Source organism: Panthera leo, chromosome F2 (genome assembly GCF_018350215.1).
Source record: "Panthera leo isolate Ple1 chromosome F2, P.leo_Ple1_pat1.1, whole genome shotgun sequence".
NCBI classification, from domain to species: Eukaryota; Metazoa; Chordata; class Mammalia; order Carnivora; family Felidae; genus Panthera; species Panthera leo.
The window spans coordinates 82,593,361-82,618,505 of record NC_056695.1 but is presented as its reverse complement, the minus strand read 5'-3'; the positions used below and the strand labels follow the sequence as shown (position 1 = coordinate 82,618,505).

Genomic DNA, 25,145 nt, shown 5'->3' with positions numbered 1-25,145 from the left:
GCGCGGGTCCGGGTCTAGCCGGGTAGCATGGCGGGTGCTCGGGGCGCGGGGCGTGCGGCGACCACGGGGACGCGGCCTGGGAAGCGGCCGTCGGAGCCCGAGCCGGAGTTGGAGCCGGAGGAGGTGACAGCGGGGACGGGGACGGGGACGGGGACGGGGCCGGGCGGTGGGGTCGGGCGGCGGGGCCTGTGGCCGCACGTGGTGGCTCCTCCGCACACGGCGAGGCCGCCCGGCGCGCTGCGGGCCCGGGGATGCGAGAAAGAAGGGGCTGTCTGTCCCCTGCTGGAGGTGGCCTCGTGGCGAGCGTCCTTGGCAGCAAGCACCTGCGCAGGGGGTGGCTGGAGTGGGAGGCGGAGTGGAAGCAGCGGGAAGTAGAGGTGGCATCTGTGCAGCAGCCTCTCAGACCCTTTGAATTATGCGTCCTGCCGTTGTGTAAATATCTACACATCTACACGCCGCTTAATGCGATAGGCGTATTCTGAAGGTAAGAGACGAGATTGAAAGAGCCTGCCTGGAACCCAGGGTTTACTGCATTGGACATGATTTTAAGTGGACTCACGGCCACGCCTGCTGTCCAGCCAACCCCAGGTCGGTTGCGTGATGTCATTACATCTGGGTTGTAGAAAGTGTTAGGAGGCATGTACAGGTCAGCCTTTCTCAATCGACCCCACTTAGCTGTGTCATCAGGCTCCCCCGACACCTGGTCGGGTGCCCTCCTGCCCTACCAGGAGGTAGCTGTGGGCACCAGACTTGGTTGCTTCCACCACCTGGTCCGTACTCCGAGGAGCTGTTTGCGTTCGTGGTATTTGTTTGCTGTCATCACTGTGCACCTGAGTAAACGCCAGAGGTAGACGGTGCGGTGAGCTGTAGCGGGGTCGTGTCCGTGGTAACTAGGTCGTGTGCTGTCCAAGAAGGTGAGGGAGTTGCAAACTGTTAAAAAATAGCGAGTCCGCGACTCTGTGCTGAAGTGCTTCCTCAAGGTGTACGATTTCCTGTCGTTCAACTTTTTCTGGTAAAGGCAGTGACCAGGTCACGAACTGTATGCCGTGTCCTGCAGAGTTAGGGATGAGATGCTGTCTGGTGAGCAGAGCTCTGCTGAAGAAGCCTGAGGGCTGTGGCCTTGGAGGCTGGCCACACAGAGCCAGCGGTCGGCAAGCAGGGTGCCTGGTGGGCGGAGGGTGGGTTGGACACCTGGCTGTCACCAACACTGCTTCTTGCAGACCGCCCTCGTCTCTGCGTCGGCTGCCAGCCTCCAGGATGGCAGTGATTCTGGCCTGTCTGAAAGCGAGGAGAGCGTGTTCTCAGGCCTGCAGGATTCCGGCAGCGACAGCAGTGAGGATGACCCAGCCGAGGGAGAGGATGGGGCCAGCGGTGATGACAGCCACAGCAGGATGGAGGAGGCCTCTGGGCAGCAGGTGCAGGTGGGTGAGTGAGGAGCCTCCTGGTGGGCCCTTCTGGCATGAAGGTGGCCAGGAAAGAAAGCGACGACCCCCAGGCCTCGGGCTCTCAGCGTCCTCACTGCTGTTTTCGAGCTTCCTGGTTGGAGCTGGAGCGCTCCGAGTCGGGTGCTGTTTTTCACAGTTATGCGCTCTGTTCTCCGGAACTCGAAGAGTCCACCTCCCTGGGCCTCCCCCTCAGGTGATTCTGACGGCACCTTTCCGTAGGACTCAGCCCTCTTTGCTAGACTCAGTCGTAGCCTGGGTTTCCCAGGGGCAAAGCCTGAGGTGGGGATCCAGGCGCAAGAGACTGTCTGGCGGGGAGCTCCCAGGACGCACAAGAGGGAGCCAGCCCGACAGGAGCGCCGTTCCACTCGCGCCTGGCCCCAGAGAGCCTTGCCGGTTGACGCTTCGGCATCGTGCCCGCCCCTGTGGTGACGGGGAAGGGGTACTTCGGCTCTTGTCTCGAGCGAGAAAAATGAGAGAAAAGCTTAAACTGAAATATGACATTAGCTGTTTGGAATGTCTTATTTACTGGTTTTGAAAGTTTATTTATTTATTTTGAGAGAGAGACTATCACAAGTGGGCTCCCTGCTGTCAGCACTGAGCCCCAGGTGGGGCTCGAACTCACGACCCTGAGATCAGGACCTGAGCCGAAATCAAGAGTCAGACGCTCAACGGACAGCCACCCCGGCGCCCCTGGGATGTTTTAGAAAGTAGTTTATAACTATATTTCCAGTGGGTCTGGTGTTCTGGAAGTTACGACTTTGAATCATACAGAAGTCCACCCCCATAATAGAAACCAAAAAGCCGTGCTTGTTCTGTTTCCTAGGAAGAAAAGATTTAAAGTCACATTTCAACCTTCCACTCACTCAAGCCTTAGTTGTAATGCTGGTGTGCAGGGAGAGATATGTTTACTGTACTGACCATGGTTTGTAGGGTGATGGTCAACGATTTTTCCCTCTTTTTAGCTTTATAAAATTATAAAATAGGGGCGCCTGGGTGGCTCCGTCCGTTAAGCATCTGACTTTTGCTTGGGTCGTGATCTCATGGTTCGTGAGTTCAAGCCCCGTTTGGGGCTCTGTGCTGACAACGTGGAGCCTGCCCCGGATCCCCTGTCCCCTCTCTCCCCGCCCCTCCCCTGTTTGAGCATGTGCGGGTCCTCTCTCAGAGATATATAAGCATTTAAAAACATTACAAAATACACTTTCTTGACAAAAATTAAATGTTTTCTCAGCACTGTTCGGTACAGAATGGGAGTTCTCATTCCCTGCCTTTGCTGTGGTTCGTGACCACAGCTAAGTTTCATCACCTTCCCGTGTCTTTTCTCCTCCTTTTAAAATTAGGGGTCCACACACTGACATATTTATTTAATTTAATTAATTAACGTATTTTTTAAGTAGGTTACACACCCAACGTGGGGCTTGAACTCATGACCCTGAGATCAAGTCACATGCTCTACAGATAGAGCCAGCTAGGTGCCCCAATTTTTTTTTTGAAAAAAAATTTTTTTAAGTGTATTTTTACTTGAGGGAGGGAGGGAGAGAGAGAGAGAGAGAGAGAGAGGGAGCCCATGCGCATGCAAGTTGGGGAGGGGCAGAGAGAGAAGGAAAGAGGATCCAAATTAGGCTCTGTGCTTATAGCACAGAGCCTGACGCAGGGCTCGAACTCAACCGTGAGATCATCAACTAAGCTGAAGTCAGATGATTAACCGACGGAGCCACCCGGGCGTCCCCCCATTTTTTTTTTTTTTTTTTTTACAAAGGGTTTTTTGTCTTTGTTTATAAACAGAATTTTAAAAGTAATTTTTAAAAGTTAAATAACTTTTGGGGCACTTGGCTGACTCAGTCAATAGGTAGAGCACACAGTCTTGATCCAGGTCCTGAGTTCAAGCCCTGTGTTGAGTGTGGAGCCTACTTAAAAAAAAAATTAAGTAACTTTTTAAATAAACATTTCTTTCTTTTTTTTTTTAACCTTTATTAATTTTTGAGAGAGAACGTGAGCGGGGGTTGGCGGGGGCAGAGAGAGGGAGACACAGAATCTGAAGCAGGCTCCAGGCTCTGAGCTGTCAGCACAGAGCCCGACGTGGGGCTCGAACCCACGAAAGCGAGTTGATGACCTGAAGTCAGGTCAGACAAATGAAGTCAGACGCTCAAATGACTGAACTGCCCAGGCGCCCCTTTAATGGAAAAATTTTTTTTAAGTTCTCTGAATGAGGTAACGGTGCAAGTACCTCGAGAGGATGTCCAGGGGGTCTGATGGAAGGGGCGCATTCTGCGTGTGCCCACTCTCCGTCCCTTCTGAGCTGCTGGGCACGTGCTTGTCCACATGGGTCCTTCTCGGGTTTCTGTGCCAACGTGGCCGGGTGTTCTCTGCAGGGCCGCCTTCTCGGTCTGCTTGCTGGGCCATCCAGCAGGAACTGAGGCCACAGCCCAGGAGAGAGCAGATGCCTTCCCTTGTCAGAAGGTGGGGCGCAGCCCTCCGTCCGGGGGAGCTGGCTCTGCGGCAGCCTGGCCTCTCCCCCACTCGAAGCCGGGACCGGGGCCCCTCCGGTGTGTGCCGTGCGGGGGCGGCTTCAGGACTTCACCCTCCTCGTCTCCTGCCTGGGAGGTGTCCCTCCTTCCTGCTCACGCCCGGGCCGTAAGGCCATCCCTGTCTCTTGTGGGCAGTCCTGGACACGAGACCCACGAGCCATGAGCGGTTCTGAGTCCCACACACACCCTGGATCGCCACCTCAGGGTCCTGCCCTGCCCTGTGCCAGTGTTCACATCTCTGGCTTTTTTATGCTTTAATTGAGGGGTACAGGTGGCCTGTATTGGGGCACTTCCTGTTCTAATCACAGTTGTCACACTTACGTTTGAACTCCTTGAGGCAGAGAGAGGGGATTGAGGTGTGGGGGGCGTGTTCTCTCGCTTAGTGGAAATCTCCCTGTCTCTCCTTTTTTCCACCTGTTCCTCAAGCCTTTCACACCCATCCGCCTGGCTGAGCCGGTTCCCCCTCCGCGTTTTCTGCCCACACCCCCTCTTTGGATGGTCTGAGCCCCATCCGCAGCACGTAGCCTCGTAGCCAGAAACTGAGCCAGCAGCCAGTCACCGTTTCCCGTGTGTTCCTATCTGCCCGAACGTGGCCACATGGGGCGTCCAGAGTGGCCCCCGTGACAGCCCCGGTCAGGCCTGCACTCCACCGTCTGAAGCCCTATGATGGGGGGGTTCCCCTGGGTCAAGGTCCTCTCGGGGTTTCACCTGCTGTAGCTAGGGGCCTGCTACCTGTCACACCATGGAGGCTTTTGTCAAGATGTCAACCTGTCTCGACAAGGTGCTCCTGCCACCCGCACGGGCCATCAACCCGAGACCCACTACGTTGAGCAGCTTCTAGAATCGGTGTCCCTACCACTGTCAGCTCTATGGGCCCCTGCCAGCAGTGACGCCAGCTTCTGCTCGTGTCTTTGCCGGGTGTCCCAGCTTTTTAACAGGAAGCCCCAGAGTTCTCTGCCTTCTGGCCGTGGCCGCCTCTGTGGTCTTGCAAACAGCGGCTGTAGGTGAGCTGCTTGTCAGGTCGAAGTGGCGTTTTCCCAGGGACCCGCTCCAGCTTGTACGACCAAGCAAAATGTTCTTCCGCTCTTCCTCCCGCTCCAGTGCCTCCTTCCTGGGGCTTGGTTCTTACTAGGTGCTGACGGCCACCGTGCCGTGAGGCTTTGCAGTAACTTCTCTCCCCGCTGCGTGCTCCCGTCTTTGACTTGGCTCCCGTCGCCGTTTCTTCCACTTCCTGTACACAAGCTGTCTCCAGGCTCCCCCCCACTTCCAAGGAAGCAGGTGGCCACACTGCTTCACGTGTCTGAAGGGCATCCTGCCTCATTGTCAGGTTGCGTTCTAACGTCACGTCAAGGACACGCATCCTGGGGCAGAGGCCGGCAGGAAATTGGTGCTAATTGTGGGCACGGTTCTCTGGGCTTTTCCGACCGTCTCTGATGCCCCCTGGCCCAGACACACTGATCAAGTGACGCAGGCTGCCGAGTACCTGTGCAGGCGGGGGCTGCCGTATTTGCCTAATGGTTCTGGGAGGTATGGGGCTGATAGGTCATCGTCCGGGGACCCTGCCCCATAAGTCCGTCCACGGGTTCCACAGGCCCGTGATGGTCACAAGTGCCACAGGCCATCCCGGGCAGGCCACGAACATCCTGCTGGGACCCTCCACCCGTGATCGTGGATGGCCAGGTGGTCACAGGCATGTTCTCTGGAGACTGCCCTGAGTGTCCACCTTCCTTTCCCACGGGGAGAGATGGGGTTACGTGGCCCAGGTGCTCAGGGTCACCCACTTCTGTGTCTGGCTGCCCTGGGTGCCACCATCGGCGAGCCCCTCCTCCACTTCCTCCTGGGGGTTTGGTGGCCGTGCAGATGCATCCACTACTTTCTTAGGGTTGTGTGGAATATGTGACGTGCATGGTAGGGACACAGCAGAGCACTCGCTCGGGAGTTCCTGAGGGTCGTTCCTCCCGCCCTGCCCTGCCTTCTGCTCCTGCACGAGGGTGAGGACTGTTTCCGGTCCCTGGGTCTCCCCAGGGTGTTCTTCGCACATCCAGGCGCCCGTTTGTGTCGTGTCCGATGGCTTCCTAACCGCCGTCTTCTGCTCTGCTCTTCTCTCGGTCTCAGGACCACCCTCGCGCGCAGTGCCTGCAGCGGGCACGGGCCGCCGGTGGGTGGGCACTTGTGACCTTGTGCTGTCCCGGTGGTCTTGCGATGCTCCCCTCATTTGCTTGCACGTGCAAGCAAGTTTTCGGATACGTTCCGGGAAGCATCTCTGGGTCAAAGGCCGATGCGTTTTTAGCGGAAGGAAAGTGGGCTATTTAAAGTCGCCACACCCCCCGAGGCACCTGTTTCCCATCCCGCCGAGATCGTGCGTGGTGAAACCTCAGTATTTTCTTACTCTAATACGTGGAAAGTGGCCTCGTGTTGCACTGTGATTTTTTTCTTAAGTTGGGAACGAGGCATCTTTTCCTTTGTTTCTGGGAGCATGGTTCCGGCTGTGTGCCCCCCAAGACACAGTTTCCATCACTGTCCTATTTCTTGAAGGTCAGGCTCTGCAGGCCCCACTTCTGTTCCCCTTCACGTGGGTCAGGGAGTGCCACGTGGACCCCTGGCGTTGGGAGCCTTGCATCCCCTCCCCGAGCCCCTTCCTCTGCTCCCCACGGGCTCCAGCTCAAGGCCGAGGTGGGGCCCAGCCCCTGCCCCTCACTCTGCACGGTACGTCTGCAAGCCTGCCCCAGCCGGACAGTCCTCGGCACACGCGTCACCGAAGGAGGCTGCAGAGGGGCCCCGTGCTGCGTGTTCCCTGTGTGCCGGGTGTCACCTCTGCCCCACCCCCCGCCCAGCCTCTCCCTGGCTCTCGGCCGCCTGCCTGCGTCCCTCCTGTGTCCACTCTCGGGCATGGGGAGCTTCCTCAGGCTCCCCCCGTCCCCAGCACGCCGACCCCTGCCCTCCCTGTTCCCGGGTCCCTGGCTTCCTGCTTGGCAGGCAGGAGCCTGCTCCCTTGCCGGCATCCTCCCCAGCAGCTCTCTGCGGTCCCCTGGGAAAGGTGAGGTCTTCGTGCTTCTTTCGGACTGCTTGTGTTGAGTGGATTTGTGTATTGAAAGTCGTCTTACCCTTTTGTGCTTGTTTAGGACCCACTTTTTCTCCTTGTTGTGTTTACTTGGGTCCTTATTTACGTGGGGTTTTCCTACTTTGTTTTCTTTCGTTCGGAAGTTCCCATTGTTGGCTCATTAGTCTACTCCCCGCATTCAAGAATGTGACCATACTAGTGATCGTGCCCGTGAGGAGTGTTCTGTAGGTATTTCAGGAAGAGTTCTGCCTGTTGTGTGCTGCAGACCTGCGGGCAGAAGGGGCCCGCCTGGGTCTTGGCACCGGTGGAGCTGTGGCTTGTGGGAGGCGGCTGGGGGCACATCCGATGACTGTCACCAGCTAGTTAATGGAGCGCCTACCATAGGAGCGAGGATGCGGCCCCGTGGGGGAGGGGAGGCAGTGGTTCCTCCACCTGCCCTGCCACCTCCAGGCATCACACATTTTGTGGCACTCTCATTTCTGGGGATCAGAGTTCAGGCAGGGTGAGGTGCTGTCGTGTCCGGGTGACATGGTCAGTGGGATTGGGGGGGTCCCACAGCCTCCCTCAGCCGTGTCCCTCCAGGGTTCTGGTGTGTTCTGTCTAGCAGGACCATCAGTCATCACACCCCTTGTTTGGGGGGCTCAGGTGAGGGTCCTGAGGAAGAAATCTGGGGCCTCTCCACTCGTGTCCGGGGTGGGGCAACCTGCATGATGGGCACTCACTGGGCAAGTCTGCCTGCCCGTCTGGGACGTCCCCACCGTCGGGGCTCTGAGGACAGGCTGTCTGTTATATGGGGCAGATGTGCAGGAGCTTCATGGTCTGGATCCAGAATTCATGCATCGTCAGTCGGGGCTGCTCTCCTTGGACAGGTGAGCCGGCCACAAGCCCACTCAGATTTGGGGAGGGGGCACGTAGACTGCCCCTTGATGGGAGGAAAGTCAAAGATTTACAGCTATGGTGTGGAACAGCTACAGCGTCCACCCCCGCCATCCCTCTTGGACCCTTACCTCGTGGCCGTGTTGGCCGTGGCCTCGGCCCGAGGGTCTCGTGTGAATCAGGTCTAGGTGCCGGCAGGTCCTCGGCCTCCTCCCCTGCAGCCACGTGCAGCAGTGGCTTCGAGTCCCACTCAGTTTTTCTGTTGTAAATGGGGAAGCGGGTCGCCCTGCGTGGTCAGCGGTCTCTGGTGTCCTGATGTTGGCCAGGCAAGGGCAACCATCTCCTTGTGCAGGGCCGGGTCCTGCCCCGGGGCATGACCCTGGCCCTGAGTCTCCCTCCTTTTTCTCTGAGAAATGAGGGGTGTTCTCATCTCACGTTCTCTCTGGCCTTGGCGGGCCCCGGTGGTGCATGTTCTCTAACACGTGTACCTCCTCGGCGTCAGTCCGTGCTCCTGGTCAGACTAGCATGTGCGCGGACGGGCGTGTGCATGGAGCTCTTTGACCCCGGCCCTTCCCTGAGCTGGGCCCTGAGGAGGCTCCGCAGCAGCGAGGGCCAGTCCGGAGGGTCTGTGCATCAGGTTCTTGGAGGCTCCTTTGTGCACGGGGTCTTTGCTCCTCCCCTGGGTCGCTGAGAACATGTGTTACCAGTAGCGCTCTGGATGTAACCCCTGCTCCGGGGTGTCAGGGACACTCCCGAGCCCGGCACACCTCCTGTGGACCTTCAGGGTGTGGTGGCTGCTGTTTCCTTTCTTCTGAGTCTCTTGACAGCACCCTCTTGTGAGCAGTCCTGCCCGGGACCCCGCGGGGAGGGCCGTGCAGGGAGCAAAGTTTCAGCCTGGCTGACCTAGTCTGAGCCAGCACAGCCCGCGTCGGGAGGTCGGGGAGCCTGTGTTATCACATGCGTGCTTGGCGGTGGCAGTGGGGTGTGGCCGGGCTGGGTCTGTTGCAGCTGCAATGAGATGCCATTTAGGCTGTCAGAACCCCTTCGGGGCCCCCGCCTCGGTCTTCACGGTGTATTCCAGTCTTGGGGGTGGGTAGAGAAGCAGGAGCGAGTTCCCCTGAGGACCAGGTCCAGAGGCCGCCCAGGATTCAGGGACACGGCCTGACCCGGGCTCCCAGTGCTGTCTGCCCCGTGGCCCTTCACCCAGGGGTGCCCGCTGCTTGTTCCGCTGCGAGGCAGTCCCGGCCTGCTGCCCAGCTGTCGACACGGCCTCCCTCTCCCTAGTGCTCAGCGTGCCCTTGCGTGCCTCTGGCCCTGCCTGGGCACTGGCCCCCGGACTGCCTGCCTGCTGCTGGCCTCTTTGCTGATGCCCCACAGTTCCTCGCGCCACTGTACACGGGTCTGCCCTTCATTCCTGCTGTGCCCTGGCCAGAGCCCCTCCCAGCGGATGCCCGTCCTGAGACCCCCTGGTCGGGGGGCACTCGTCGACAGAAGGCTGCCTCTCTCTGTGTCCACCAATGTGTCCAGTGTGGGCACATTGAGGGGGCAGTGCCACGCAGGGCTGAGCCTGTCTTGAGGTGGGTGCTTGCGTCCTGCAGACGGTGTGGGTCTGGGCAGACCCTGACCTCCTGGATTCTGCGCCTGAGGACCAGGGGTCTCCGACGCTGGCAGTCAGGGCTGCGCCGAGTGAGAGACAGGAGGCAAGGGTGGTGGGGCCCCCGTTCTTGGGTTCACGTCCTTTCGTGTTTCACGTTCCTTTTAAGTTGTCTTTTTAAATTTTCCTTTTCCTGAATGCCCAGCAAAGGGTCTCCAGGCTGTGAAGGGGTCGCTCCCGGAGCTGCCCCTGGATCCTGGAGCTGGGCTGCGCCCGCACCTCTGCTGCCCCCTGGTGGCCACCGTGCTGCCTGCAGCACCACTTCTGGAGAGAGACCAAGGAGGGCTGGGGGTCCAGCTCTTTTGTGTGGGAACTTGCTGCCCGCTGCTGGGGTGCCCCTCCTTGCCGGGTCCGGCCTGTCTCTGGCTCCCTGCGCCCCCTCCTTGCCGGGGACCGGCCTGTCTCTGGCTCCCTGTGCCTGCACGCTTGCCCGGGGCGCTGGCCACACCCAGCACAGGACGATGTGGGGTGCGCTGGAGGACAAGGGGACCCCATGACCGTGGCCTGAGGCGCAGGTGATGTAGGGCTCTGCAGGGTTCAGTGCTGCTGGAGAGCATGAGGAGGCCTGGTGCTGTGGGCGGCCATGGAGCCTGGCCGGGGCCGCCACCGTGGACCTGCTGGCCGGGGCCTGGCATTGGGGGCACTTGCTGAGGAGGCCTGGTGCCCGGCCCTGAGCCTGGGGCAGGTGTGCCCCCTGGCCGCTGCTGAAGGCGGAGCTCCCTTCGGGCAAGGATGGGAGGAGAGCTCTGGGCCCTCCTTGCCCCCCACCCACGGCCCGCACCCATCAGGCGGTGCTGACCCACTTTTAGCGGGCACGGCTCCCACAGCGCGTGCAGCATGGGGAGCGGGGTGGGGGAGACATGGAAACCGAATCCCGCCTTGTTCCTGGCCTGGAGAAAAACTTAGTCTCCCACCCTCCTTATACTGAGGGAAAAAACAGGCGAGAGGAAGAGCCGCCTCGCAGGCCCTTGGCTCTTGCCCGGTCAGGGGGAGCGGGGCTCTGGCGGGGGTGCCGCGCTCAGGGGCTCCTGCTCCAGACTTTACTGCGCCCAGGAGTGAGAGGTAGGGCTGTTTTCCCCATCAGTCCTGGTTCCGGTACACCCGATCCCCCCACCCCGTGAGGGAAGGATCTGTTTTCCAGGTTAGGGTGTGAACGTTCGGTGGCGCCCACTCACTGACCTGGTGGACCGGGGTCAGCCTGGGGCCGTGGACACGTGGGTGGGGTGGGTGCCAGAGGGCTGTGTCCCCCGCAGCGTTCTGCAGGTTAGGGGGCGCCTCTCTCTCAGCTGCTGCAGACCGGAGGCCGCCTTGGGAGGAGGGTCTCGCCCTAGGAGTGAGCCGGCTGTGGCCTCGTGACCACCAGCAGCAGGTGCCACAGGCCTGCCTCCAGAGCGGCTGGCCTGGGTGTGGGTAACCCCCCTGCCCTGCCCTCACTTGCTGCCCCCGAGTGGCCTCTCCCACCTTGCCCCCGGACCCCGGGCACTCTCCTGAACCTGGCAGGGCCGGGTAGGGGCTGTCGGGCCAGGAGCCCTGCAGCCGGTTTTTTCGTTAACTGGTGCGGGGGTGGCCAGGCCCTCAGCTGGTGGCTTTGTTGCTGACTGTTCCTTTTCCAGTCTGGCACCAGGTGTCAGCCCTTCCCTGGGGTCCTTCCTTGGAGGAACTTGAATGTAGTGATGGGGCTGGCCCTTGACAGGACCCCAGGTGAGGCCCATGAGGCCTGCTTAGACCTGGGGTGACCCTGATCTTGTCTTGAGGCCCAGGGCCAGGTTGGAGCTGCCTAGAGATCGGGGGCGGCGGGAACCTCAGCCTCGGCATCAGCAAGAGGGATAGTTCGTTCCCGAGCCTCCAGTCCCAAGGAGGGGCCGAGGGACTTCGGGCCTGGGCTCTGTCCGAGGTCAGAGGGCATCACGTCCTGACCTAACAATCGTCCCTTCTCTCTCCAGGCTGGCATCCCTTCCCCAAGGACAGAGGTGGCGAGAGCGAAGGGCTACGAAGAGTACGCGGAAGACAGCTCTGACGAGGAGGTGCGGGCTGGGCTTGCCTCTTCCCCGGGGGGGCTGTGCTGTGCTGGGCACAGAGGAGTCAGGCCACAGTGAGGGGCCCCACTCGTGGTTTGGGAGAGCGATTTTGGGGTCAGGACACCTGTCTGCAGGAGGGTGAGTGTGTGTGGGATCACTAGGAAAGGAGGGAGGGGGGGTGTGATGCCGTGGACCCCCAGGTGTGTCTGTGGGGCGGCCCCTGATGCTGGGGTCCCCCGTGCGCTCCGCGGAGGCCGTGCTTGTGCTCTCGATGGGCACGGAGAGGTTGGGGCAGGGGTGGCTTCTGTCGCACCAGCTGGCCTGTGCTGGGCCTCGGGGGGGTGACGGGTCTGGGTGCTGAGGGCAGGAGGTGGGTGGCCTTTGGGCGTGCCGTCCCCGCTCTCCTCGGTGTCCTTGAGGAGCGGACTGATGTGGCTCCGGTGAATCCGGTCACTCCTTCCCGTTTGTCGTCTGAAGGGACAAGCGTGGCAGTGGGCAAGTGGTGCCCAGTCTGGCGTCCGGAGGCCCTGGTGTGTGGGCCAGAGGCTCCGCTCCCTGGGCCTGCCTGATGTGGGAGGGCTGGAGGCTGAGGAGCTCTGAGCCCGGAGGTGGCCCTCTCCTCCTGCCTGTCCCCTCCCACGTGTGTCCCAGTCACCGGCAGGGCTGTGGCCCCGCGCCTCCCAGGGCCCTGGTGGGCGCCCAGGTGTGTGCCTCTTTGGAGCTGCAGGGGGACGGCTTTGGCGCATGGCTGGCAGGGACAGCGGCCCTCCAGAGCTGCCTGTCAGGGGCTGTCCCGGGGCCTGGGGAGGCACGCGCCCCCTCCCCTGTTCGGCCTCCACCCCCACCCTCACGCTCTCTTGGCAGCGGCTGCCGGAGCCTTGGCTGCCCGCCCGATCTGGCCTCTGTGCGTTTAGAGAACAGAGACAAAACAAAATAAATTGGTTTCCTGGCCGGAGCAGCGGGCGCACACGGCGAGGGGGGGCCAGCGCAGTGCGGCTCCCTGCCTGTCTCCCCCCTCCCAGGGGCTCTGGCTGTCGGCAGCCACATCCTGTCGGCTACTTTTTTATATTTGGTATTTTGAGAAATCGATGATGGTTGTAAATGGAGTGCAGAGGCGGGGGAGGGGCCTCGGCCTGCCCACAGGGAGGCGCTCCTCCCGGCCCGGCCTGCGGGGGCCGCTTCCTCTGGCAATGACTATCCCATATGTGTGAGTGACAGGAGGGGGCCCGATGCCCGCCTTCCTGAGCTCTGCCAGCACAGCCGGCCTGCGGCTCGAGGGGGCGGCAGAGCCCAGCCTTCGCCAGGCCCGGCGGACGCTTCCCTGAGCAGCACGTGTGCCTGGGGTGCTCCGGGTCCTTCCGTGCTGACTTTGTGGGTGTCTCTGCCATCCTGGCAAAGCGGGGTGGGCTTCAGGGGACAGGCCTGGGGGCCAGGTGGCGAGGGGCCCCATCGGGCACCTGAACAGACCCGGCACAGAGCATAGGGCTCGGGGGCCGCGGTCCGGGCACATTCCTGGTGTCAGAGCTACACCTTCTCCCTGCAGCGTGCTTAGAGGTGGTCGGCACCGTGTGGACCCCACTCGGGCTCTGGCCGGCGGCAGAGGTGTCCTCACGGGTTTCGTGCTCCTGGGAGAGAGAATCTTCTTGGATGCTGCTGTGTGGTGGCCACACCTGGAGTCCCTTCCCCTGGGCCCTGCCCCACCCCGCCCCACCCCTGGGTCTGGATCTGAGGCCTGAGCTGGTGCGTGCTGGGGCTTCTGGACCCTCTGACTGCTGGCCTCGGCTTTGGGGAGCCTCCCACCCCAGATGCTGACTGATGAGTGGCAGTCTACCCTCGTGGGATGGTCTGAGTCCTGTTTCCGTACGTTTGCCCTCCTCAGTCCCCCAGACTCACATCCCAAGCCACGTTGGGGCCCAAGTCCCCTGGACGTGCCGCTGGGTCTGGCGGGGGGCCTGGAGTGGGGGGAGTCCGGAGCAGCCGCAGGCTGTGTCCACCCCACCCCCACACGTCCACCTCACTCCTCTCCCACGGCACCGCACCTCACAGACGTGATCTCATCCAGCCGCCGGACCCGGGGGAGGTGGGGCGGGGTGGGGGGAGGGGGCCGGCGGCCTTCGCGGCATCGAGGCCCCTCTTTGTTCCGAGCAGCTGGGAGAAACTGAGGCCGGCGATAGATGAGAGGTGAGGGGTGGCTGTTGAACTCTGGCCAGGGAGACCGGGAGGCATCCACCTCATCCCAGTCCCTGAGCCCCGGGGCCTGACCCCCTCCTGTCCACCGTGGGACCCTCCCGTGCCCGGAGAGACCTCCGCGGCGGGCGGGGGCCGGGCTGCAGCCCTGGCCGGCTCCGCGGCGCCCTGGCCTCGAAGTAACTTGGGATCCCGCGGGGACGAGCCCAGGCCTGTCTGCATCCAGAGCCCGCGATCCCCTCTGCTCTCTCGCCAAACGGCCGTTAATGGCTTCTCCCAGCTACTGAACCGGCAGCTGCCTCCAGCGCTGGCGGCCTCCCGCTCCTCCCGGGGCCGCCGCCCCGCCCATCCTGGCCGCCCGCGCGCTCCGAGCGCTTGCGTCGCTGCTGGCAGCGGGAGCCTGTCGGCTCAGGTTTCGGGCTGTTTGTGGAGAGCGCCCGGCGCTCAGCCTGCTCGTGTCGGCCTGACACCCCCACAGCCGGCCCGCAAGCGGGGCCGCCGGCCAGGCTCTGGTCTGTCCCCTCCCGCCAGTCTGACCCACGGCCTTGCAGGTGGTGGCCACAGGGTGCACTGGGTGTGACGGCTGTGACCGCAGAGTGCCCCTCGGTGCCTCTGCCCGGCTCCACCTCTGGGCCAGGCCTGCGGTGCCCGGTCGGAGGCACGCCCTCCTCTCCCCAGTGCTGCCCCCCCCCCACCCCGCCCTGTGCTGCCTCCTTCCTTGGGAGAGAGGATTCCCTCCCGGGGGTGGGAGTGGGGGCGGGGGCGGGGGCAGTGAGGAGCGTGCAGTGGCCGAAGTAGCTGTCCCTTAAGAGGGATGTGGTACGTGTCCAGGGATAGCCCCGGGTCTCTCAGTGCGGGGCCCGTGTGGCCCCTGGCAGGTGAAGGGGGGGCTGATTCAGAGCCACGGCACGTGGGTGGTGGAGGCCCCGGCCTGTTGCTCGTGCCCACTTGGAGCCAGTTTCCTTGGCAGCAGGAACCCAGCGGGGCAGGTGGGTGGGAGAGTGCCTGGAGGGACCGGAGGGTTTGCCCTGGGGCTGGAGGTGTGGCTGCTGGCTTGTGGAGGGAAAGGTGGTTGGGGGGGGGGGAGGGTAGTGACTGCAGAGGGGGCTGGGGACAGGGGCCACAGGTAGGGGCTGGCTGTGTGCAGGCAGTGCTTGGGGCTGAGGTGAGTCCTCCGGGGTAAGATTCTGGAGCTCGCTGGAGGTGGGACGGGGGCAGGTGTGGAGCTCTGGGGGCCAACCTGAAGCAGCAGCAGCTCTTTGAATAGTGGGTCTTGGAACGTGGTCTCCACCACTCAGCCGGGGGCCCCGAGCCTGGGCCCACACCCAGCACTCCAGAGGGGTTTCTGGGAGCGCCTGCCTGCAGGTAGTCAAGAGTCAGAGGGCCCCAGGTGGGACCGCTCACCGCACCTTGATCAGCCCCAGGAGAGGGGCAGGTGGGTGGGGGTCTGGGCTGGCCGAAGACCTGGGAGCTGGGGCAGCTTCGGCACCCTCTGCCCACCTCGTGGACCCCGTGGGGGCCAGGCAGCGGGCTGGAGGCCTCTGTGCTAGCACGTGATGGCTCGGGCGGGCCTGGCCGGCGGCACTTTCGAGAGGGACGGGCAGATGGGGGTGATGGTGTCTGGGGTCGGCTTCTGCGGAGGTGCCCTGCTACCTGGGTTAGCAAATGTGAGTGGCGGTCTGATGGAGGAGGTTTGGGAAGGTGGCTCCGAGCTCCCTGCTGGGGTCTCCTCACCTGGCTTTGGCCTTTGGGGCAGGAAGAGGCCAAGTAGGACCTGGCTTTCTTCCCTTCGGCCCGTGAACCAGGACTCATCCTGCTGGAACCTTCGATGGGTTCCGAGGCAGCAGGTGAGCCTGGGGCACACAGCCCGGCCTCCTCTGCCCGGTGCTCTGACAGAGATTGAACACCATGGAGGAGCGAGGAGAGGCCGAGGCTCAGGAAGGCCGAGTGGTGCTCAGAGACAGGCGGGAGCTTCGTGCAGGGGGAGCGGAGCGAACACTGCCGGCATTGTAATCGGAGAGGGGCAAGGGAAAAGAGAGAGCCTGAGCGAGGGCGGCTGACCCCACGCTCCCAGGGGACAGGTGGGAGAGGCAGAACGAGGAGAGAGTGAAGGATTCCAGAGGTGGGCCGGCTTCCTCTCTCGCAGACAGACACGGGAGGGAGGTGGGCAGCCGGCCAGCGCCCTACCTGCAGTTCCAATCTGCGGTCCTGACAGCTGCAGCCACTTTGGGGAGGGGGAGGGGAGGGGCTCCTCGAGAGCGGAAAAATCCCAGCCGACACATCAGCCAGTTGTTGCTTGCCGCTTGTGTCCGGTGCAGTCTGGGGGGTGGGGTCCCCCGCTGGCCTCATCCCACAGGCTTGTGCTTGGGGCACAGAGGCCCCCCCCAGGAGAGCACGGGGGTGTCTGTGTCCTCAGCCTGTACTCCGAGCTCGGTGCCTGACCTGGAGGGGTTGGTAGGTGCTTGCCCCCGCGGGGTCACATGTGCTTCCTGGCAGCCCACAGGTGCTGAGCAGGGTGGGGGCCGGCTGGCCTGCGGGCTGAGGCCTGGTGATGAATCATGTGGTGCCGCCAGCAGCTCATTCCCCCGGCCGGGGACAGGGAGCTGACAGCCGGGGCCGATCAGAGTGTTTCCAGCCCAGCTTGGCCCACAGAGGCGGCTGCTGGCCCAGGGCGCGGGCTCGGCCCCTCCTTTCCAGCTGTCTCTGGGGCGCGCACGCAGGGAACCCGGGGTCTTTGTCCCTCTCAGTGGACGACGAGGCTGGCCTTCTGGGAGGGAGGCAGGGCCTGCAGCGGGCACAGAGCACCTGCCGCCCCAGCCCAGCCGCCGTGGTAGCTGAGTGGACTCCGGTGGGGCTGCTGGGCTCGGGCTCTGGCTGGCCCGCCACCCCCGCCACCCGCCCCCCCGTCTGGTTTGAATTTCTGGAGCAGTGAAGGGTGACGGAGCGCTCCTCCCCCGCCCCTCCGCTCTCTCCTGTTGGCTGGCGGGCCAGGCCCTCGCCGCCGCCGCCGCCGCCGCCGCCGCTGCCGCTGCTGCTACCGGTGCAGCTCGGGGAGCGCCGGGCCCACTGCCCAGGCCCGAGTCGGCCAAGCTGCAGCCACTGTTGGAGTCACAGGCCCTGCTGTGGAGAGCTGGGCCTGTGTGCCCTGGGCCCTGATGGGCTGGGTCTCTGGGGACCGTCCTTCTGTCTTCTCCCACCCGTTTTCCGGATTCGGAAGACCCCCCCGCAGGGTCCTCCTGACACCCCGTCAGCCCTGGGGCTCGGGGTCCCCTCCGTTTGCGCTCTCAGCCTCGCGTGTGGGTGCGGCACTGCGCTGTGGTCGCAAGGTGGGCGCCCGCTCGGGTACTCATCCTCTCGGGGGGCTTCATGAGGGGGGTCTGCGGCCCCCATCCAGGCTCGGGTGTGGAGATGTGATTCTAGTAGGGGAGGGGCAGGTGGGCCATGCCCCCTCCCCCCACCCCCACAGAACCGCACCCGGTGCCCAGTGAAGCAGGGGGGTGAGCACAAAGATCCTGGGGTACACCTGCCTCCCTGGACACCTCCCCCAGGTCCCGCCTGGGAGGAGAGGGGACGCCTTTCTCAGCCCCCCATCTGGACCCCCGTGTCTCCGGCCTGGGTCCTGGCTCCCCAGGCAGGCGGGTGGGGTGGGGGCTTCTGCAGTGACCCGGCTTGCCCTCTCCCTCCTTCCTCTGGCCAGCTGTAGGCTCCTGCAGGATTAAGGAAAGGAAATTTGGGGTTGGGTTTCTCTCCGAATGGAACCTGCCGTGGCGACTTTTTATCCTGTTATATTTCTATCACGTTGGACAGAGCCCCCCTCTAGCCCTTAATGGCTCTGGCTTTGAGAATTTCCTCCAGAATTACTCCACCACTTCCTGCTTTGCGGGTCCCCGGAGCCCCTCTGTGCAGAGGAGGGGGGCAGCTCTGGGCCTGCCCTGTTGGGGTGCCCACGTGGGCCTTAGCACCTGGCCTCTCCCCGGGGCCCGGGGGAGTGTGTCGGTGGGGGCCCCTGAGCCTGTGCTGAGGGCTGGGAGGGCCCGGGGCCGACACCTGGCGCCCTCGGCCATTCCCTACCCGGTCTGGCCGGAAGTCAGGCTGCTGGCCCGCCTGGCCAGCGTGGGGGAGGTGGCTCGTGGAAGGCCGCCCCCTGCCTTTCTTCTGTGCTGTGCCAGCAGAGCTGGAGCCACTAAAGCGTAATTGTCACCTGCAGGATTTTAATGGTCAGCCAGCTGTGCACAGCTCGGGGAGGGGGCCTGAAATCGCCCTCCTCGCAGGCAGGTGGGGCCTCTGGAGGAGCTCGGCGGAGCAGGCTGGTCGGCGGCCAGGGTTCCTTTCCGTGCGAGCAGCGCTGCAAGTGGCTGGGTGTAGGGCTGGGGGAGCCAGGGCAGCCCCGGCAGGGGTGGGCACCCCGGGGTGCCTGCAGATGGGTGCCGTGTGTCCCGCACCCTTAGGCCCACCGAGGCTCGGAGACCCGCTCCAACGGCGGTGCCCCTCACTCAGCCTCTTGGCTGAGTGTCCACTCCTTGGGTCTCTGTGGCAAAGGGTGAGGCCCGAGGCTTGGCATGATTGTGCCGCCGGCCCTGGATTCCTCACCCCTGCAGGGGAGGCGTGGGCGCCAGGCAGGCCCTGGGAGTGGAGGCCGGACTGCGTGGTCCCTTGGCGCGGGGCAGTGGGCTCCCTCTCTCCTTTCCTAGCCTTGCTCTCCCTCACCCGTCTCCTTCAGCCACCAGGCCGGGAGGAGGTACCTCGCTGTGCTCAGGCCTGGGAGGGACGGCCCAGCCCCTGGAAGGTGGACGCCTTCCCTGGGAGCTGGTGCCTCTGGGCCCAGGGAGGATGGGGCATGAAGAGACCGCCCTGAGAGCTGGGAGTGTGGTCTTGGGCTGGGCTCGGGCTGGATTCTGAACCTTCCAGAAAACAGTGCTTCCACGGTTGGACGATATTGTTTTGTTTTTAATTATACAAAGTTTCCAGACTTTATATTATCATATCAAAGACACAAAATACCAGCACGTAGCGACCAGAAGAAAACCCAGGTAGGAAGCCAGCACAGAAGGTTCCAGTGGGCCTGGGCCAGCTGGGCCAGTGCGGAGTCCTGCCGCCGCTTGTCCGTCCATTGGCCCCAGAGGAGCCTGGGGCGCCCTCACAGGAGGCCTGTGCCCGAGTCGGGTCCACGGGGGGGGGGGGGGGGGCTCTCTGTGGGGAGCCCAGCGGCGGCGCCTCTAACTCCGAATCGTAGTCTTTCTGTCTCGGTCCTTGCTCTGCAGAGGGGAGGGGGTGGTGTCAGGGCCCGGGGGGAGACCCAGGGCCGGCCCGCGCCTGGGCTTCCCCACTGGGCGCTGTCTCGGGTGGCGGGTGCTGCACCCCCTTCCGCGCTCACCCCGGCGTCCCCGTGCACTTTGGGGAAGAGAGCACGGTGCTGCACGGCCGAAACTGTAAAATTAAGTTTCCCAGATGTTCAGGCCCCAGGAGCTCACGCGTGCCGTCTGGAGAGGAAATGGGGATCGGGAAAAGCCGCGGCGCGTTTTCTCCCTGCTCACCCTGCTTTTCCGGTGCCACCGAGCGCAGCAGCAGCAGCTGTAAATCACAGCCGGCCGGCGCTCCCGCAACGTGCCCCTCTCCCCCAGCCTGTCTGCAGACCCCACAGCCACACACAGGTCTGAGTGGGCGGCCCCAGGGGCGTGGGCCAGGGCCGGAGGAGAGGCAGCAGGTGCCCGGTAAGCCTTAGGCCGGCGCCAGGGGCTGTGGCAGGGCCAACGGATTAGGGGGGCGATGTCCCCTTCCTTCGGGGACAGGGTGGGTGGCCAGAGTCGCTTGAACTCTGGTCTGGTCCCAGCCTCTTCCAGTTTTAGTGTCCTCCCTGCTTCATAGACTGCCGCTTCCCTCCCCCCCACCACCCCCCCCCCCACCTGACCCTGGGTGGCCCTCTTCGGTCCCCGTGGGAACCTGTGGCCCTGGGTGGGGAAGGCCCAAGAAGGTCCAGCCCTGCCTGCTCCAGCTGGGCCCTTGCTGTGCTCCTCCCTCCCCGGGGCCCCGGGGCACAGTAGGTCACAGGTGCGGCCGGGGGTGGGTGGGGATGGGGGGGCGCTCTGCCCGCCTCTGGCCCCACTCTGCCCAACAGGTGTGGGTAGTAGCTAGGGTCATACGGAAGCAGGGGCCACCACATCCTCCTCGCCTCTCTTCCCACGGATGCCCGGTGGGCGACACTCACCAACTTTCTCTGGTTGCTGAGGCAGAAGGTACAGATCTGTTTGGGCTGGGCGTTCTCGCCATCGCGGGTGGGGGGTGGTGGGGGCGGCGGCGGGGGGCTGCCGGGGCGCGCAGCGTGGAAGAAGGCGGGCCCCGAGTGGCACGGCTGCCCGTCGCCGCAGGCCTCGCCCACCAGCAGCACGTTGCCCAGGTGCGAGATGTAGCTGGAGGCCAGGCGCAGCGTCTCGATCTTGGAGAGCTTGCGGTCGGCCGGCTCCGTGGGGATGAGCGTGCGCAGAGCCGTGAAGGCCGTGTTCACGCTGTTGGTGCGGTCCCGCTCGCGCGCGTTCGCCGTGTGCCGCTGCCGGGGCTCGCGGCCCGGCCGCCCCCCGGGCCCCGGGGCGCCGCCCCCCGCCCGCCTGCCCCCGGCCCGCCTCCGGGTGCCCTGGAGGCCGCAGCGCGCCGCGTGCACGCGGCAGGGCTTCTCGTCGGAGCCCGAGCTCTCGCTGCCACGGTCCTCGTCCTCCGACAGCGGGCTCACCTCGGGGTACAGGTAGCGGCCGGGCGGCGCCGAGCGCAGCATGGCGAAGGACATGGGGCCGGCGGGCGCGCCGTCAGCTCCGCCTTGCGCAGCGCATGCCGCCAGCCGCGCGGCCGCCCGGGGGGCCGGGGAGGCGCGGGTCTCGGTGGCCCGCGGTGGCGGCTGCGGCGCCGCGCGCACGTGTGCGTCCCGGGCTGGAGCTGGGCCGCGGGCCGGGCCTTTATAGTGGCGGCGGCCCCTCCCCCGCGCCGGCCCGCCCTCCTCCCCGCCTCCCAGCCCCCGGAGGCCGCACGGAGCAGGGGCCCTCGTCCCTCTGCCTTCTCGCGCCACGCTGAAGAAGCCTGGAGCATCTCGCTTCCTCTGGGGACGCGGGGAAGCGGGAATCCCCTGATGGGTGGTACCAGGGCTCTGCAGCTCCCTCCCCCTCCCTCAGCCGGGGGTGGGGGGGGGGGTGGGGAGGTGGGCAGGAGGGTCACAAGTGGGACCCATGACCCAGGCTGGTCTTCTTCCCTGGCACGATCAAGTTAACTCAGATGCCCTGGCCCTGGTGCCTGGCCACACCCTGTTTGTCTGTCTCTCCCTCCTGTGTACACTTGAGGCTTTTGTGCCAGGCAGAGTGGGGAGGGGGTACAGAGGAGCCCTGAGGGGTGGAGTCGTGTGTGTGGGGTCACCCGGTGGCACACATTCTGGCGTCAGCTGTACTCTCTGCCTGGGACCCTCCTCTTTCCCAGCTCCTGCCTGTATCCCTGCTCTGGGAACCCCCACCCCCACCCCCACCCCTCCATTCCCGTTTTGCATGCTCCGGGGTGTGTTCAATTCAGGGATGGCAGCATGGACTGGAATTGGGCCTGTGTAGAGTGGGAGCCCCCCCACCTCCTGTGCAGAGGAGGACAGGGGCACGGGGGTGTGCCTGGAAGATGGGCTTGCTGGGAGGGGAGTACACAAGTCGGCAGGGCTGGGCTGGGCAGGTGCAGATGGGGAGAGCCCAGGGGGGCGTCCTGTGCCCCTTGCAAGGGGCCTTTGGGCTCCCTGCTGCGCTCAGTCTCATCTGGGCCCCTCCCCCTGTGGCCACTGTTCAGGAAGCGGCCGCCTGGGCAGCAGTCTCCGTGCTGGGCGGAGGGAGGGTGGTGGCTGGCAGGGGCCTCGACCAGGAATGTGTGTCCAGGAATGTGGCTGCTCTGGGATGGGGGGGGGGGGGGGCGGCGGGCAGCACCAGGGAGGGTTGCGGGGGGGGGGTCCCTGAATGTCTGCAGGGCAGAAGGCAGTGGTTTCTCCCTCCCCTTGGAGTGGGTTGTGGGGTCTTCCCTGAGTCCCTGCCCGTGGCTACCCGTTTTTGCCTAAGGCCCCCACCAGGGGAGGGAGCCCATGGGCGATGAGGTCACCCTTGTCTGTGGCTGCCCAGAGTCCTGGCCAAGGAATCCAGGGGGGAGGCTCTGGGGTTGGCACCACTTCAGTGGAAAATGTGAAGGTACAGCTCCGGCGCCTCTGAGGGCCAGTCAGGGGGGCGGTGGGGGACAGCACTGGCCGCCGTGCCACGTCACACCCCAGGGAGAGGGCCTGTGTCAGGGTGCCTGGGGACCGTCCCCCCGGCCTCCTTAGGGACCCACCCTTGCCCGAGACTTGGGGAGCCTGAAGGGAGGGGTGGGCGCGGTGGGTGCCCGGTGCCGACGCGCTGGCCTGCTGCCCCCAGGACATCCGGAACACGGTGGGCAATGTGCCCCTGGAGTGGTACGAGGGCTTCCCCCACGTGGGCTATGACCTGGACGGCAGGCGCATCTACAAGCCCCTGCGTACCCGTGACGAGCTGGACCAGTTCCTGGACAAAATGGACAACCCTGATTACTGGTGAGCAGGCTCGGGGGCAGGGCCTGCGGGGGCAGGGCAGGGGGGCCCGGAGCTTGGCTCTGACAGGTGGCTCCCCAGGCGCACGGTGCAGGACCGGACGACGGGTCACGACGTGCGGCTGACGGACGAGCAGGTGGCCCTGGTGCGGCGGCTGCAGAGCGGCCAGTTTGGGGACGTGAGCTTCGACCCGTATGAGGTAGGTGGCGGCAGCTCGCCCTGGGTGTCCGGGGCGGCTGCAGGGCCCCGGCCCACGCATCTGTGTCTGCTCCTCCAGCCTGCCGTGGACTTCTTCAGTGGGGACCCGATGGTCCACCCAGTGACCAACCGTCCCGCTGACAAGCGCAGCTTCATCCCGTCCCTGGTGGAGAAGGAGAAGGTAGGTGCAGCGCCGCATCCGGGGCTGTGCGCCCCCACGCCCCCCGTGCCCCGAGCCGACCTGGTCTGCCCTTGCAGGTGTCTCGCATGGTGCACGCCATCAAGATGGGCTGGATCCAGCCTCGCCGGCCCCGGGACCCCACGCCCGGCTTCTATGACCTGTGGGCGCAGGAAGACCCCGACGCCGTGCTGGGCCGGCACAAGATGCACGTGCCCGCTCCGAAGCTGGCCCTACCCGGCCACGCGGAGTCCTACAACCCACCTCCAGAGTACCTGCTCAGCGAAGACGAGGTGGGCCTCGCGCCACGGGGGCAGGGGGGGGGGGGGCACTGGGCCCCGTCCCTGGCCCCGAGCTCCCAGCTCACCCCTGTCTCCGCAGCGTCTGGCGTGGGAGCAGCAGGAGCCGGGCGAGAGGAGGCTCAACTTCCTGCCACACAGGTTCCCGAGCCTGCGGGCCGTACCCGCGTACGGCCGCTTCATCCAGGAACGGTTCGAGCGTTGCCTTGACCTCTACCTGTGCCCACGGCAGCGCAAGATGAGGGTATGTGGGGGGGAGGGGGGGGGAGGTGCGCCCGGGCAGGGGCACAGGACGTGGGGATGGGGTGACTGTTCGCTCTCCTATCCAGGTGAACGTGGACCCAGAAGACCTCATCCCTAAACTGCCGAGGCCGCGGGACCTGCAGCCTTTCCCCACATGCCAGGCCCTGGTAGGCTGTCGGGGCGGGTGGGGGAGGGAGTGCGTGGGTGTGTCCGTCTCCTTACTCCCCCTCCCCCTCTGTAGGTCTACAGGGGCCACAGCGACCTTGTCCGCTGCCTTAGTGTATCCCCGGAGGGCCAGTGGCTGGCTTCAGGTGAGCCTGAGGTGGGGGCACTCCCAGCTCGGGGGGCCGGGTGGGAGGGCCAGGTGGCGAAGGCCTTGTTCGCTGCGTCCAGGCTCCGACGATGGCTCCGTGCGGCTCTGGGAGGTGGCTACCGCCCGCTGCATGAGGACCGTGCCCGTGGGGGGCGTGGTGAGGAGCATCGCCTGGAACCCTCACCCTACCCTCTGCCTGGTGGCCGTGGCAGTGTAAGTGCGAGGCCCCGGGGGGCCCTGGGGGGCGGGGGGGTAGCGGCGGGCACGGGCCCGAGCCTCAGGGGCTGTGTGTCACTCTGGCCTGCAGAGAGGACTCGGTGTTGCTACTGAATCCGGCCCTGGGGGACCGGCTAGTGGTGGGCGGCACGGACCAGCTGCTGAGCACCTTCGTCCCGCCCCAGGAGCCCGCCGTGCAGCCTGCCAGCTGGCTGGAGGCCTCGGAGGAGGAGCGCCAGAGGGGCCTGCGGCTGCGCGTCTCCCACGGCAAGGTGTGGGGGCTGCGGGGTCAGGATGGGCGGGGCGGGGGGGGGGGGGAGCGGTGGTAGCCGGGGGACCCAGCTCAGCCAGCGTTGCTTCCCGCAGCCGGTGACGCAGGTGACCTGGCACGGGCGTGGGGACTACATGGCCGTGGTGCTGGCCACCGCCGGCCACACACAGGTGCTGATCCATCAGCTGAGCCGGCGCCGCAGCCAGAGCCCCTTCCGCCGCAGCCACGGACAGGTGCAGCGGGTGGCCTTCCACCCTGTCCGCCCCTTCCTGCTGGTGGCTTCCCAGCGTGGCGTCCGCCTTTACCACCTGCTGCGCCAGGAGCTCACCAAGAAGCTGAGACCGAACTGCAAATGGGTGTCCAGCCTGGCGGTGCACCCCGCAGGTGAGGGCGTTGTGGGGGGGGGGGGGGAGCGTGCACCCCGCAGGTCCTCACGACCCCATCTGCTCCCAGGGGACAATGTCATCTGTGGCAGCTATGACAGCAAGCTGGTGTGGTTCGACCTGGACCTTTCCAGCGAGCCGTACAGGGTACTGAGGTGAGGCGCCTGTGCGGATGTGGGTGCTGGCCTGTCCCTCCCCTGCCCTAGCTTGCCCTCACCCAGCCCCCGCCCTGCAGGCACCACAAGAAGGCCCTGAGGGCCGTGGCCTTCCATGCCCGGTACCCGCTCTTCGCCTCTGGCTCCGACGACGGGAGCATCATCGTCTGCCACGGGATGGTGTACAAGTGAGTGCTGGACCTGCACACCCCCCCCCCCCCCCTCCCGGCCTGGGGGCTGCGCTTCCCTGACCCGAGTCCCTCTCCCCTCCCCCACAGTGATCTGCTGCAGAACCCACTGCTGGTGCCTGTGAAGGTGCTGCGGGGGCACACGCTGACCCGAGACCTGGGCGTTCTGGACGTGGCCTTCCACCCCACCCAGCCGTGGGTCTTCTCCTCCGGGGCCGACGGCACCGTCCGCCTCTTCACCTAGGCCACCCTGCGTCCCCAGGCGCATGTGTGTTCGGGACCCTTAATAGAGGTGTTCTCCCTGCTGACCAGTGGTGTGACCTTGACTTGGGCTTCCTGACCAGCTCCCCCCCCCCTCCCCCCCGCCAT

The 25,145-nt window shown here is 64.7% G+C and overlaps 2 protein-coding genes across 4 annotated transcripts; one reads left to right on the top strand and one right to left on the bottom strand.

Annotated features, from left to right (window-relative positions):
- The first annotated feature begins 7 nt into the window (after positions 1 to 7).
- Positions 8 to 25,084, top strand: BOP1 (BOP1 ribosomal biogenesis factor). Of its 2 annotated transcripts, XM_042923927.1 has the most exons (16): positions 8 to 123; positions 1,221 to 1,421; positions 11,505 to 11,585; positions 22,181 to 22,335; positions 22,414 to 22,531; positions 22,610 to 22,711; positions 22,789 to 23,001; positions 23,090 to 23,251; positions 23,337 to 23,417; positions 23,492 to 23,561; positions 23,644 to 23,776; positions 23,871 to 24,051; positions 24,146 to 24,434; positions 24,504 to 24,588; positions 24,669 to 24,776; positions 24,867 to 25,084. In XM_042923927.1, the coding sequence occupies exons 1-16, from the start codon at positions 28 to 30 to the stop codon at positions 25,018 to 25,020; spliced, it is 2,229 nt and encodes a 742-aa protein (XP_042779861.1). In that variant the 5' UTR covers positions 8 to 27; the 3' UTR covers positions 25,021 to 25,084. The 2 variants fall into 2 exon arrangements, with proteins under 2 accessions (XP_042779861.1, XP_042779862.1); XM_042923928.1 differs by lacking the exons at positions 8 to 123; positions 1,221 to 1,421; positions 11,505 to 11,585 and adding an exon at positions 21,732 to 21,958.
- On the bottom strand, positions 18,777 to 20,544 carry SCX (scleraxis bHLH transcription factor). Of its 2 annotated transcripts, XR_006198399.1 has the most exons (3): positions 19,972 to 20,049; positions 19,141 to 19,246; positions 18,777 to 19,021 (listed from the first exon to the last, which is right to left on the bottom strand). XR_006198399.1 is itself a non-coding variant. In XM_042924048.1 (2 exons), the coding sequence occupies exons 1-2, from the start codon at positions 20,542 to 20,544 to the stop codon at positions 18,983 to 18,985; spliced, it is 612 nt and encodes a 203-aa protein (XP_042779982.1). In that variant the 3' UTR covers positions 18,777 to 18,982. The 2 variants fall into 2 exon arrangements, 1 of the variants encoding a protein (XP_042779982.1); XM_042924048.1 differs by lacking the exon at positions 19,141 to 19,246 and having other exon boundaries at positions 19,972 to 20,544.
- Positions 25,085 to 25,145: the final 61 nt, after the last annotated feature.